The sequence below is a fragment of the Cibotium barometz genome, chromosome 32, assembly GCF_041138505.1.
Source record: "Cibotium barometz isolate CiBa-2024 chromosome 32, ASM4113850v1, whole genome shotgun sequence".
Lineage (NCBI taxonomy): Eukaryota > Viridiplantae > Streptophyta > Polypodiopsida > Cyatheales > Cibotiaceae > Cibotium > Cibotium barometz.
In genome coordinates, this window is record NC_141077.1 from 23,858,538 (window position 1) to 23,872,957 (window position 14,420).

At 45.9% G+C, this 14,420-nt stretch overlaps 1 protein-coding gene across 1 annotated transcript in view; it reads left to right on the forward strand.

Moving 5' to 3' along the window:
• The first annotated feature begins 2,047 nt into the window (after positions 1-2,047).
• The window catches only part of LOC147619986 (uncharacterized), a 38,487-nt gene continuing 26,114 nt past the window's right edge, over positions 2,048-14,420 (forward strand). The window contains exons 1-2 of the mRNA XM_086772107.1: positions 2,048-2,591; positions 2,829-3,165. Of these exons, the coding sequence (XP_086628233.1) occupies positions 2,494-2,591; positions 2,829-3,165 (435 nt within the window). The 5' untranslated portion in view covers positions 2,048-2,493. The remainder of the gene's footprint in view (positions 2,592-2,828; positions 3,166-14,420) is intronic.

The following is a 14,420-nucleotide window of genomic DNA, read 5'->3' on the forward strand; positions in this document are numbered from 1 at the left end:
GAAACAACAAGGCACACTTTCTTTGCATATTTCTGCACCCAAGGGGACACCTAACCATACCTGAAGGGTTGCCATTAGGCCTGGTAGAAGGTTTCAGCAACAAGTGATGTAGATCTAGTATATGTCAACATGGAGGATCAGGTGGTTGACATCTTCATGAAGGCATTGGGATTGTGGCCAAATGTGGGAAACAACAAGGCACACTTTCTTTGCATATTTCTGCACCCAAGGGGACACCTAACCATACCTGAAGGGTTGCCATTAGGCCTGGTAGGGGTCATGAAGGTATTGAGTATGGTATTTCATAACATAATGCATGCTATATTTCTTAGAAATAATTCAAAGAGTCAATAAATTTCAATGAAACCATGTCAAGAATGTATCTTACAAAGGAAAAATTGTCACCTTCATTGGCTTATAGTCATAAGCTCTGATTGTATGTAGGTGATGGAGATTTTAGTAAAAAAATGCTCACATGAAAAGAAGATGTGCAATAGAAAAATTGTCAACTCATATAAACTATTATTAACACCACACAAAAAAGTAATGTGCACTTTAACTTTTGTGTGTGGAAAAAAGTTATGTGCACTCTTCCCATTGTGTGTGGAAAAAAGTTATATGCACATGTTTCAAGATGCATGATAATAGATCTTATGAGAGAGAGAGAGAGAGAGAGATGATGGTGATGATGTTATATGGGAGGCCAATAATGGTCTATGGGAACATACAATGTAATACATGAGTCTCCTTTGCTCATCAGTTAAGGATTGAGAGCTACGAGTATGGCCATCCCATATTGAGTAAGAGGAGTTGTTGGTGCTTAAAGAGTGCTCTGACATAGGTTCCAAGAGCTCTTGGGTGTATTTGGAGAAACTAACGTGGGTTGCCATAATCCTGCAGGATGTAGGCTAAACGTGGATGAATGTCCTTATAGGTAGGACATATGATTGTGAAGTGTTGCTCATCCGAGAGAGAGAGAGAGAGAGAGAGAGAGAGAGAGAGAGAGAGAGAGAGAGTATAATTACTAAAAGAGTTAAAAATTATATTTAATTAAGTAAATATGGCACAAAGTGGACTTTTGTGCAACAAAGGTAGGTTACACATAGAAGTGCCATTGATAAGCAAGAGCCATGCCCTTGATTGCATTGATGGGATTGCAAGCCATAGCTGATAGTTTTCACACAATGTTTAATTCTTTTTTTCCAAAATGCACAAACTTTTGGTAGTATGACAACACAAGAAGCATAATGGCTTAATTGGCTTAGTTGCACTTGGCCAAGGTGTATTTAGCCTTCTTTACATATCCTTCTACAAGTGTGATTTGCAAGAGCTTTCTTTGGTAGGCAAATTGGCGAGTTGCATTTGGCCAAGGTGTAGTTAGCTTACTTTACCTATCCTTCTACAACCAAAGACCGAGTGTGATTTGTAAGAGCTTGTGTTGGTGGGCAAATTGGTGTGCATTTTGCATAAAGACCATTTCTTAGACACATTAATTCCTCTCTTTTCTCCAACACAAAACCTGGGATTGTGTGAAGTGTTTAGATTAGCCCTTGCCTAAATCGAGAGCCCATGATGCTGCTTCCCATCAAAGATATACAAACAATCTTACCCATCCAACTCCCTGGTTTCACCCCACTTGTATAGTGCAGGGAATGGACGTGGGGATGCCCTTTCCAGCACAGGTGGCCAATTGGTGGTAGCAGGGATGGCCATCATGCGAGAATGGGCAGACCAATGCCCATTCATGTTGGGAGGAGAATATGTTAGTATTCTAAGGAATGTTCGATAACAAACATTCTGCGTCGTGTGACACATCGGCAACCATAGGAACACATGGCAAGTTTTTCGGTTGTTTTTTTAACTTACAAGTGCGAAATTTGGATGAACTGACATTCATGAGGGGGGTGGGCAATGTTGTGTGACTTGGTGCTTAGGAAATGAGTCAATATGGGTCCCAAACGTTTTTTTACATTAATTTACTAGTGGGGGTATAGGCATTTAGGAAGTGACCTTAGGGAATATTAAAAAAGAAAATCGTTCAAAACCTTAGACATGGACGCCGCGTGGAGGCGTCTCGAAAGATTTAGAGATTTTAACATTCTGGAGGGTTTGAAGAGAGGCTTTAAAAAGCCTTTGCGTACCATTTTCCACTTGGGCAATGGCAGAGAGAGAGAGAGCGAGAGAGAGAGAGAGTTAACGTTTTTGTGTCCAACGTTGCGTTAACGCTGAGAGAGAAGAACGTTTGATATGCTTAAGGTTTTAAACCCATTGATTAATTAGTGCTCGCTTGAAGGCACTAATTAATTAATGCCTCTCGAGTGAATATATATATATATATATGTCTAGTCTAGTGAAAAAAAAAAAAAAACCTTGAACTAGAGACCAAAACATTTAGGATTCAGCTAAATCCCCCACGCAAAACCTTTTAACTTAGTCCCAAACCCTCCTAGAACCTAGAACCCCCCACTACGCAAGGGTGGTGAAGCCATAGCCATGGTTCCCCTTCTTCGAAAATTGCACGCAAGGGGGCTTCCTGAACAATCAGCTCTAGTCAGCCTTCGATCCTGCACCTCCCATTCCTTACCTTCCTGGTATGCTCTTCTTTTTTTAACAGTGATGAGAAGCCATAGAATCAAGGCACCCAACATTGAACTCAATCTTAGCTTTTGAGGATGTGGGCTGTATGCCAAAGCACAGTTTTTTGCTCATGCAGCCAAGAAGCATTGTATCTGAGCTCATATATATATATATATATATATATATATATCTGTATATTTTTTTGTGACATGGGTTTATATTCTAACTCTAGAGTTTAAAACCCTGTATAGCTCTCCTGATGGGCTACAGGAGGACTGTTTGCATCAGGTGCCCAATTGGAGAGGGGGAAACAGACAATGGCACTGTGGTAGTTCTCGCAGAAGCTCTTCCCATCTTTTTTCAAGCTGGGTTGATCATGTTTATGGAAAGCTAGGGTCTTCTTCTTCATCCATGCCCTTGCAGAGGGGGAGCACCTGCCTGTTCACTCGGTCGATGGCTATGAAAACCAAGGTGGATCGGAAAAAGAGAGATTTGGCCAGGAGAGAGTTCCAACTGCTAAGAAGGAAGACAAAATTAATGAAGGCCACAATGTCTCCTGAAGAAAGGCTTCTCTGGAGGCTTAGGAAGGTGCATATCTTTTTCCCTACAAGAAACTGTACAGGCATGTATACGTACACACACACACACACACACACACACACACACACACACACACACACAGACACAGGCGCAGGCGCAGAGACAAAGATGCGCACGCGCAGACACATACACATACACATACACATACATACGTGCGTACCTACATACATACTACATGCATACAGACATGATGTATTTCCATATAAAAGTCTTGTTTTATGTTGTTGAAGTTATATCAGGTGTTGATAGTTTCATCTCTGCTAAAGTTTTCTTTTTGGTTTTTAAATACAAGTACCACACACCACCCTAAAAATTACTTGTCTTCTTTTGGGTTTTCTGAGTTGTCTTACTGACACACCTGAGTTCACCACTACCGTTTCTGCCAATTGTTCATTCTGATCCCCTAGCCACACTCACTTGAAGGGTATGCTTCATGGCTAATGGTGGGTGGTCATTCCAACCCTAATACCAGTCACTTGAACCGCTTTCTCCATGGCTTATGCCAGGTGTTCACTTTAACACCCGCAAGTGACGGAGGACGCCCTGTATAAGCTACAGGGGAAGCCTCGCCAGTGATCCACTTGAACTATGGAGTGAACACCCAGCATAATTTAGAGGACGCTGCTTTAGGGTCCAGCATCTGCTCCAGGAGTCGAGCAGATGCCCTGTACAGTTGCCCAAGGAGCTATGCATATGCATTAGGAGCTGGGTTGCACAGTTGGTTTTTTTATGTTTTCATTAAAGAGCAACACAAAATGTTGCTATGCAGGCTAGGTGACACTTCTCACATCTCGCTCTCTCTCTCTCTCCCCCCGCAACCCTCCTCTCATTCCACAATGGAATCCTACAATAGCTCTCTGCGGCTCCTCACAAACAATCAGCTTGCCGCTGTGGTTGCAAGCACCACTTAGGCCACACATTCCAAGCAACGATGTGGCCACCAAAAGGACCATAAGCTGCTTTTCCAAAGCCAAAATCCGTCCCAGAGACTTAATCTTGTAAAGATCTATAAGGTCCTTCCAAACTTCATGCGTCACATTTGGTGCTTGAGTCACACCAACTGTAGAGAGGGCAGGGAGGTAGCATTGGTAGCTGTGACTAGCCAGTCCTAGAGATCCACTCGACGCAAGGTTGTCTTCACCTTCACCTTCCATGAGGTATAGTTGGAACCATCCAACTTGGTAGACTCAGAAAACATATGAAGCACAGTCGAAGCAGCCATCATTGTACTTAGGCTCAATCCTTAAAAAAAAAAAAAAGCGCACAACTCAGAAGAAAAAAGTGTCCACCATAGGTACCAAGATGCCTCAAAGCAACTGGCCTCACCAAACCCCCTCTGCAAGTGATATGTGTCCACTGGAGAAGAAAACACAGCCAACGAAGGGGTTGCTGGCCTGTTGCCTGCAACGATGAAGTGCAAGGAAGAGGAAACAGTGAAAAAAACGCAGAAAGGAGAGGCTGAAAACAGGGCTGGAGATGAGGTAAAAAAACGCAGAAGCCCAGAGCAATGATACCATGATAGAGTGTGCACAAAGTGGAAGCAAAGGAAGCATTAGAACGTGCTGAACTGAGAGTGCAAGAGAGAAAGAAAGATATATTAAGCGTCTACTAAAGACCCAATAGGCCTATGAGACCAAAGTGATACAATAATGTCCATGGTATATCTCATCATGGAATAGAAAAAAAACAGAAACAAAACATAGCTATCTCACTGGGGTGATACAAAACTGTCCATGGAAACTCATCATGGAATACTAGGAACATGGAACATGAGAGGAGCGTCAGCCCCAATAGATGGTATACCACTCTCCAAAATATCAAGCATGGGACTAATGAGTATGGCCGAGAGGTCTTCCTCAGCTACGTCACGTGGAAAGGTAGCTCGATGGCAGTGGAGCATGTCCTGGATCTGGAGTTGATGAAACCAAAAGGCTGAATATACTACAATGAATACAGAGGAGCAGTATGGTAATGAAGAGTTGGAAGACGGATCGCAAGATTACATTCAAAAATGGACAGGAGGTGACGTGAAACTCATGAGACACTTGGAGGATAAGCAGCTAGTGTACAGGAATGCTAGCCACGCATTTGGTAGACAGATTGTTGTCATGCGAGAGACATAGCTTCAGCCAGTCTCATGGTGGGAGAAGTATGGGATCAGTACCCCTCACTTGGTGAGTACAACTCTAAGAGTCAAGACTGTTATTTCAACTTATAAGTTATAACATGTACATAATACATTGATCAATGATGATTATACTTACAAAGTTTCTGTCTTTTAATGGCAGAAATACCTCACCATTCGAGTTCTCTCACAAGATTGTAGTTCGGATCCTTGTGAGAGGAACTGGAGCACTTGGGCCCTCTTCCATACAAAGAAGAGGAACAGGTTGTCTACCGCACAGTTGGAGCGGTTGGTGTATTGCCATTGCAATCTTCACCTAATTGAGCAGTTGAGCAATCCGATAGAGCCTGGCTAGGTCAATGTCGATAAAATCGACATTGAGAAGGTGAAAGACGTCCCAAAGATTCCTTAGGAGCGCCATGTTGTATGAGGAGTTGATGGCACTTGCTCGTGCCACACGAGCATCAACACAAGCATTATTGGCAGGTGCTAGTACCAGTGCAGTAGTTGAGACGAGTGCAGTAGTTGAGGGGGCATTGTCCTCTTCCGAGAGTGATGTTGACTCTTCCAAGAGTGATGTTGAGTCAATTGAGGAGGCTACTGAGTCAACCGAGGAGGCTACTGATGAGGATGTTGAGGATTGAGTGCCTAGATTGCAAATTGAGGACTCTAGTCTTTGGGGTTATCAGGCTTCTCTAGTTTGTCATGCATCTATCATCATGCTTTACTTTGTGTATTTCAAACTTCAGTTTTCTTTTTTTGTATTAGCTCAGGATTCAGACTTTTTGTGATTACTTTGAGTGCTCAGTGGGCTATGTCACTCTTGCCTACTTTATATATTGTTTCTTGAGTTTTGAGTAGTTGCCATTATTGATGATGGAATCTGGATCTTGATTCTTGATGTTGCCAATTTATTTATGCCAATTGGTCGGTTGGGTGCCCACTGTAATTGGCTCACCCTGAATCTTTAGTTTTAACTTGTAAACATGTTTTAATGTGTAAATGATGCATGTTTAATATTGTTTTGTAGGCAAGGCAACATATTTTTTATATATTATAAACTTAAATATAAATTTTGGCTCCCCCTGCCTGGCTTGTATGAAACGTTTTTGAAATGTGCCAGATTTGACAGAAACATTTATGAAACACATTTCAAAAAAACCCCTGGTAGTGTTGTACCCAACACTTAGGCTACCTAGGGCAGCCCGTGGGCCATGGCTTTGGCCCATAAAGCCCATAGCTTTGACCTAGTTCTCAGAGGTCTTCCTTTGGCCTGCCCTTATAGGGAAGAAGGCCTAGTTTAGGGCATGGATTGGCTGTCGGTAGAACTTAGAAGGCCTGGACAGCCAGTCGGCCAGCCCTTGAGGCTTCACAGCCAGGCGGCCAGGCCATGGAGGGCTAGTCCAGCAGGCGGCCAGCACACAAGGGCAGCCTGGATAGCAGATTCAATGTGGTGGCCAACAGCATGTGAAAGGCGCCTAAGTAAAAGGGCTGGAAAACAGGTCATGGGAGATAAATAAACAGGCCGACTGCTGTTGAAACCCACCGACCAACATCTAGGAAAACTATAAAAGCATGGGTTAGCTAAAGGCTTAATTCATCTCATTATTCACAAAGGGCTGAAGGGATTCAAGGGTCAGGATAGCCAAGGGAATTCCCATGCATAGGTGAACTTGAAGGTCAGAACCAGGTCATCTTCAGGCTGCAGGTTTACAGCCAAGGAAGATCTCCGTGAAGTAAGTCTTTTTCATCATTCAATAAAGAAAATACACCAGTCCTTGGTGGGGGACCTTCAGAGGGTATTTGGGACCCAATCGGATGTACCTTGTCTTTATTGTTCTTCTCTCTCTCTCTCTCTCTCTCTCTCTCTCTCTCTCTCTCTCGCGTGAACCTGGCATGAACCTGTGCGTCTCTCTGGTGTGAACCTGTGCACCTTGCCCTGCTCGCGCTTCGCGCTGCTGGCGTAGCGTAGCTGGGTACGTGCGACACCAACAGCAGCGCAATGGGCAGGCACAAGTGGCAGCAAGGGACGTGCTCAGCGATGGGCAACAAGTGCTAGGTGTTCGCCCTTTGCCTCGCTGCTTTTTCGCCATATGTGCGGTCCAGGCTGGTAGATATTCTTGTAGATGTGAGTGAAGGCGCAAGAAGCAAGCGCACAGAAGCAGACACGGCGCTGCACAGTGAGCAGACGCGGTGATGCACAGTGGCGGCGATAGCGCTCACTCAAACACCAACAACAGAGACACACACACCTTTTGCGCAGGTGCTTACCAAGTTTGGGCTGCAGGCAAATAGGACTGCAGGAGGCGCCTGGGTTTGCAGGTAGTTGCAGAAAGCGCAGAAGGGACGGCTGGAGGCCTATTGGCAGGCTGCGCAGGTGCAAACAGTAAGGTGCAGGAGGTATAGTAAGGTGCCTCTGCCCCCCAAACAGTAAGGTGCAGGAGGTACAGTCGGGCAGAAGGTACAGTAAGGTGCATTTGCCCCCCAAACAGTAAGGTGTAGGAGGTACAGTCGGGCAGAAGGTACAGTAAGGTGCATCTGCCTCCCTTTTGCCACCCACCCTTGCTCAGGCCCCCAAGGCAGCAACTAGTAGGGGAAAACATGTCTCAACCCCTGGATGGTGAGACAACCTTTCACACCCCCACGAAGGCACCAAATGCCTATACTGCAGAAGACTGAGGGAAGGAATCATGTCCCCTGGCTCATGAAGGATTACGAAGATGGCCCGACGAGATGAGGCCCTTTATGAGGAGCTACAGCTTCACATAAGGACAGAGATGAACACCATGCGACAGGAGCTTGAAAAGGAATGGACTGAGCAGATGCATGTCCAAAGGAAAGTGATATACGAAACGAAGGAAGAGATATATGTCCAATTGAAGGGAGAAATGCAAGCCCAAGTACGGGTTGAGATGGAATTAGCCCAAGCCTTGATGCACACGGAAATGAAAAAAGAGATGCAAAAATGGAAGGATGACATGCTCCGAGAGATTGGCACAACAGTTGCATCGTATGAAGGCACTTTGAAGACATGTATGGTTGACCGCGACAAAGACATCACAGAAATGCAAAACACTTTGGAATCATGTAAGGCAAAAGTGGCTGCAGGTGAGAAGGAAATGCATTCATGGGCTGAAATTGCCAGTGCCACAAAGAAACAAATTGAGGAAGTCAACCCTTGGATTGAAGTAGTAAAAAAACAGAAGGATACACCAGTCAATAAAGTAGAGGTGATGAATGCTACATTGGAAGAGGAAGCCAAGAGACGGGCACGTGCCTTACATGTGTGTGCAGTTGGGTGGAAGATAAGGGAAATCCCCAAGAGGATGCAAAAGCTATTGCAACAAAAATCGGAGCCATTGATGTACCCATTACCGGAGCATGGCAAGTAGGCAGAGATGAAATTAGGGCGAAGATATTGATCATCAGGTTTGGTGACTTGGAGAAGAAGAAGGCCTTCCTCTCCAAAAGGATGGCCCTTAAGGGGGAAAAGATTTATTTGGATGAGGACCTTACACCGGCACAGATAGCACACCGGAAGGAACACATGCCGCGTGTGCTTGAGGCAAGGAAAGAGGGGAAACGGGCGATACACAGAGATGGCCGAGTCATCATTACGGAGAGGAGGCCCGCTTGACGGTGTGTGGCCTATGAGACCTTGCGATTCACGGTGTGGAATTGCAACGGAGCCCTTAGAACGGATGCAGGATACTTTGAGGATACTTTCAGACACAGTGATATTGCTATGTATACGGAGACCCATCAGTGCACAAACAAGAGGCTTCCTGACGTCTGGGGTTATAGATGGGAATCAGTTTTCCACCCTCAGCCACGCACAGTGGGAGGTACCAGAGGATTTGGAGGAGTGGCAATACTTTACAGAGAGGAGCTTCGTGACAAAATACATGTGGTACATGAAGATGCAGATGCGAGGTACATGTGGGTTTGAATATGCAGAGGGGGGCTCCGCGAGCTATATGTGGCGGTATGCTACTTTCCCCCAGCCCACTCCAGGTTTGCACCATTAGGAGAGTCGCCCTATATACCACTATATGATGATATCATGAGGTTTGCCAGCATGGGAGACATATTACTATTGGGAGACTCTAATGCACGTACAGGCACAGAGCAGACAGAGTTGTATGATACTCAAGAGGCTATGTACCAGGAGATCACGGCAGAGGATGTAGGGTTGCAGAGATCAGCATAGGATGAGGGGGAGATTACAGATTATGGCAGGCATTTTCTCACACTCGGGAGTGCACATGGGTTGGTCATATACAATGGCTTATCGAGATGGCAAGGATCAGATGCTCTCACACACTGGAACTCTAAAGGGGGAGCGAGCATAGTGGACTACTTGATGGGATCTCCTTCATTGATACCTGATGTGCGGGGTTTCACGATTTCTAGTAGGCCCATTGGCATAGCAGCCGATCATGCATACCTGAGTTTCACACTAGTAGGTAGATCCCCGAGAGATGGGCCAGCCACTCATCTACCTAGGTACCCGAGATATCAGTTTACACGTGAGACAGTTGGGGTTTATCGGGATGCAGTATCTGATGGCTTGTTCGCTTTAGACCCGCATAGCCCTCTGGACGAGATCACGAGAGGATTGGTAGGTGTTCTACATGCATCCGCCTCATGCGTTTCCCTGCACTATGAATCCTTCCACCCACCCCCGCAGCACTGCCCCACAAAACAGTTGGTATGATGATGAGTGTTGTGAGACACGAGCACAGCTACAATGTGAGATTGCCATTGGGTCTCACATGCATAGACAAGCCAGGATTATCTTTCAGCGCCTTGTGCAGAGGAAGAAACGAGCCTATCTGGCTAAGCTAGAGGAGGAGATCTACCAACTCTTCCTAGGGAAGGACAGCAAGAGAGCATGGAAGATGTTTCAGGAGAGACAGCCTGGTACTCCGATTACTGCACCTGAGGCATGGCATACTTATGCTAGAGAGCTATATGATGCACCAGGACAGCCCCCCACCCCCCCTCCATTGGGAGCTAGACCGCCTAGCAGCACCTTTTTTACTATGCGGATGGTGCTAGGTGCGATAGACAGGTTACAGAATGGAAAGGCACAGGATCATGATGGGTTAGTTGGAGAGCACTTCTCATATGCACGAGACACTTTGGCTCCGCTCATTGTACATGTGTTTAATCGTGCCATTTGTGAGGGTTTCCCGACAAGCTGGACAGAGCATATCATTGTACCACTCTTTAAGAGTGGGGACCCCATGGTACCAGGCAACTACAGGAGGACGATCATGATTGGTCATTACTTGGCCAAATTATATGGCTCTATATTGGAGTCGGAGCTGAGCCGATGGGCAGAGAGACATGGTCATCGAGCACATGGACAGGCTGGTTTCAGGGGAGGATTTACTACCTTGGATCACATACTGACACTTCGGGCACTTATTGAAGAGAGTAGGGCACAGAAGAGAAGGATATACTGCTGCTTTGTAGACTTCCGCAAAGCCTTCGATATCGTACCACGTGCCAGGCTTATGCACAGATTGCATGACATTGAGGTACCCGAGGATATGCAGTGGGGGATATATGCTTTGTATGAGTTTGTGACAGGCAGAGTCCGAGCTCCAGGCGGACTATCTGATAGGGTGACCAGCACGATAGGGGTGAAGGAGGGATGTCCGCTATCGCCCACCCTCTTTGGACTGTACATTGATGCGGTCTCTGATTATGTAGACAGATTGGGAGGCCCAAGGGCATGCTTGGCAGGGGTGTTGATACCCATCTTGTTATATGCTGATGATATTGTTCTAATCTCAGACTCTCCGGAAGGATTACAGAGACACCTGGATTCATTACAGGCTTTCTGTGCGGATAGAGATAGTCAACCTTGGGAAAACCAAGGTTATGGTGTTTAACACCACGCAGGCATGGGTGACGAGATCAGAGCCTCAGTTCAGTTTCCAAGGGGAGCCGGTAGAGTACGTCAGGTCATTAGTCTACTTGGGAGTTACTTTCACAGGACCGCGTTTCTCCTTGAAGGAGGCAGCAACAGCTAGATTAGCTTGAGGGCATGCAGCCTTGGGGGCACTTGAGAGGCAGTGTGCACACATACAGTTTTAGGAGCCACGCACCGAATTGTGGCTATTTGATACGCTTGTCACAGCGACCCTCGTGTACGGAGCTCCAATTTGGGGGCCCCTTGGCCCAGTATACATCATAGATCTCAGAGAGGGACAGATGAGGGATGGAGGCAAATGGAGAGCCACTGCTTATGATGATTGCTCGCATGATTCGGAGCAAATCATCAGTACCACACGAGATTGTTCGGTCTGAGTTGGGTGCCCCACCAATAGTAACCGAGGCCCTATTCCAGGCAGTTACCTTTTTACAGCGGCTATGGGAGCTCTCTCAGCAGAGGTACTCCCGATTGGCATTGACCTCATCCATACAGTTGGCAGAGGATGGAGATACTCATTGTTGGTACGCTCAGATGAGATCATGGTTTGACCTACATGGTTTGCGGATAGAGGCACTACCACCCTTTCAGTACAGTCTGGATTGTCCATTTCTGGATCTCACCCGCTCAGATCAAAATCGCGTGATCAGGATGGATATCATCAGAGTGGACACAGAGAGAACATGGACTAGCCCCCTTGAGCCCTTGGGCACGAAAATGGCTCATTACAAGAGCCATTTTCCACACCTCTTACCGGATGATTTTATCACCTGCCCGGCGTACATGGATGTACACCTATCACATGGGATACGCTGTGCCATTGGACAGATCCGGACCTCATCACACCAGCTGCGGATTGAGACAGGGCGATATGTGCATCAGATCGTGGATGACCGCATCTGTCTGCTATGCTACCAGGAGGTAGAGACAGAGGAACACTACATTTGCCGATGTACAGTCTATTATGACATCCGAGGGAGATATCACTGCCTCTTCCGAGAGGGTTTTGGGCTGTTACGCAGGGTCATGGAGTTTGAGGATCAGAGATGCCTTGGATTGTTTCTACTTGAGCTCAGGAGACACAGAGAGACCCTCTTGGTAGACAAGAGGCCGAGCCATGATGTACCTAGACAGAGGACCCTGACAGATTTCTTCAGCACCAGCACCAGCAACCCAGCCCACACACCTCCTGATACCTCCTCCATTGAGCCATTAGGGCACCGACCACGCTCCCAGGGAGTCACCACTGATAGAGCAGTTATCTTATGTCGTGCTCGTCGGCCACGCCCACCAGTATCCTGACCACGGCATCCTCACCATCGCCAGATCAGCGCCATTATTGCTCGGCATCGGAGGCGCCTACCTCGCTTCTACGACCTCTCCATTCTAGACAGCCCCATGGCGGAGATACTTGATCTAAGGAGAGGGCAACACTTCAATTGATCAGCATACATGGATCTACCTGATATACATTTTTTAGTATTTTCCAGTATTTTCTACTCAGTATCATCTCGGAGTCTTCTTATAACTGTAGGACAATCAGTTTATTGTACTTTTTAGTCTCATTTAGTTGTTCTCTTTGATGAGACACCAACTTCAGATGTACACTCAGTTTTGGTCTCATAGGCCACTATGGCCTCTTAGAGACGTTAATATATCATTTCATTTCATTTCTCTCACTCTTATCTCCGCTACATTGTGTAATCGTCAGGAAGAACCAAGGTGCTGAATATTCGTTCGAAGTATTCTCTTGTCTGTAAGCTTCTGCATGTTATATCTATGGTATATTGTGCTAGATTCTTTTATGTGTTGCAGCGACTTTAAGTGAACAGTTCAATTTTGTGAGGGACAGCCTTTATTATGCTATTTTCAATGCTTTCATTTTTCTCAAGAAAAGCAGCTTGCATAGCTTGCTTGTCACATTCAGAACGACAGTGTTCTTTCAAATTACTTAATTTAATATTGACTGAACCATCCTTTGAATATGCACTGTGATGATGCAATACTTACAATATAAATTTTTTATTTCTAATAAAGGATCAGTCTTTTATGCATATTACCTTGCAAAGCAGTATTATGAGTTGAAGGAGGTAATGCCATTTCATAATTGCTGGTGAAAACTACTAGTAGGTGTTGGCTGACCAACTTAGAGGAGCAATGAATGTAAAGCAGTATTATGAGTTGAAGGAGGTCATGTCATTTCATGGTTGCTGGTGAAAATTACTAGTAGGTGTTGGCTGACCAACTTAGAGGAGCAATGAATGTGATGCAGCTGATCAGCGTCACATAGGGAAACCCACATGATGCCTTACATGACATGCCTATTACATACATCATGTGGTGTAACATGCAGAAGCTTACAGACAAGGATTATACCTTGATTAACGGAATTAAGCACCTTCAATCTTGACGATGAATAGCACAATATGGAGAGGATAGCGTGCAGAGAGAGCGAGGAAGAGAAAACACAGTATTGGGTCCCAAATACCCTGTGAAGGGCCCCCACCATGAATGGTGTATTTTTTTTATTGCTGAATGTGTAGAGGACTGACTGTCTGGCTGTAAATAGCCTGTAGATGATGACTTGGAGACTTTCTCCTTGCTGCGGTTCTGGAAACGCTGCTGGCCGCCTTGGATCAAGACCTCTACCTTGCGTTTGGCTATGCACAAGCCTCACCAAGTTGTAGAAATCTCAGATGAATGATCCAAGGGCTAGAGCGATCTATATATAGGGGTATGGGGCTGTCCCAAACAGGCCGACTGGCTGTAGGCCTGGCCGACCATTAAAAAAAGGGACAAAATAATCATTTAATGATGCGTTTCTCATGTGTGGCCCCCCAAATTTGGGTGCCTAAGGCTGGCTGCTCTTGTGGGCCCCAATGGGTCTTGAGCAACCCTCCAAGGCTGCCCAAGGTGCCACACCTTGTCCTCAAGCCATAACTGGTCCACAATCCCCTCATTGGTGTTACTAGTTAGCATATAAATATGGGTTCCCACACATTGTACTCCTGGCTACTGACTCCTAGACCTAGACTGGTGCCCATACACTTGGCTGCAAGCCTAAGGAAGTGCTCGGAACACCTCTACATCATTCCAGAGGGTTACGAAGACGTGTGGGACATGGATTGACATCATGTGCAGGACATGCACAATTGACCATGACCATGACCATGA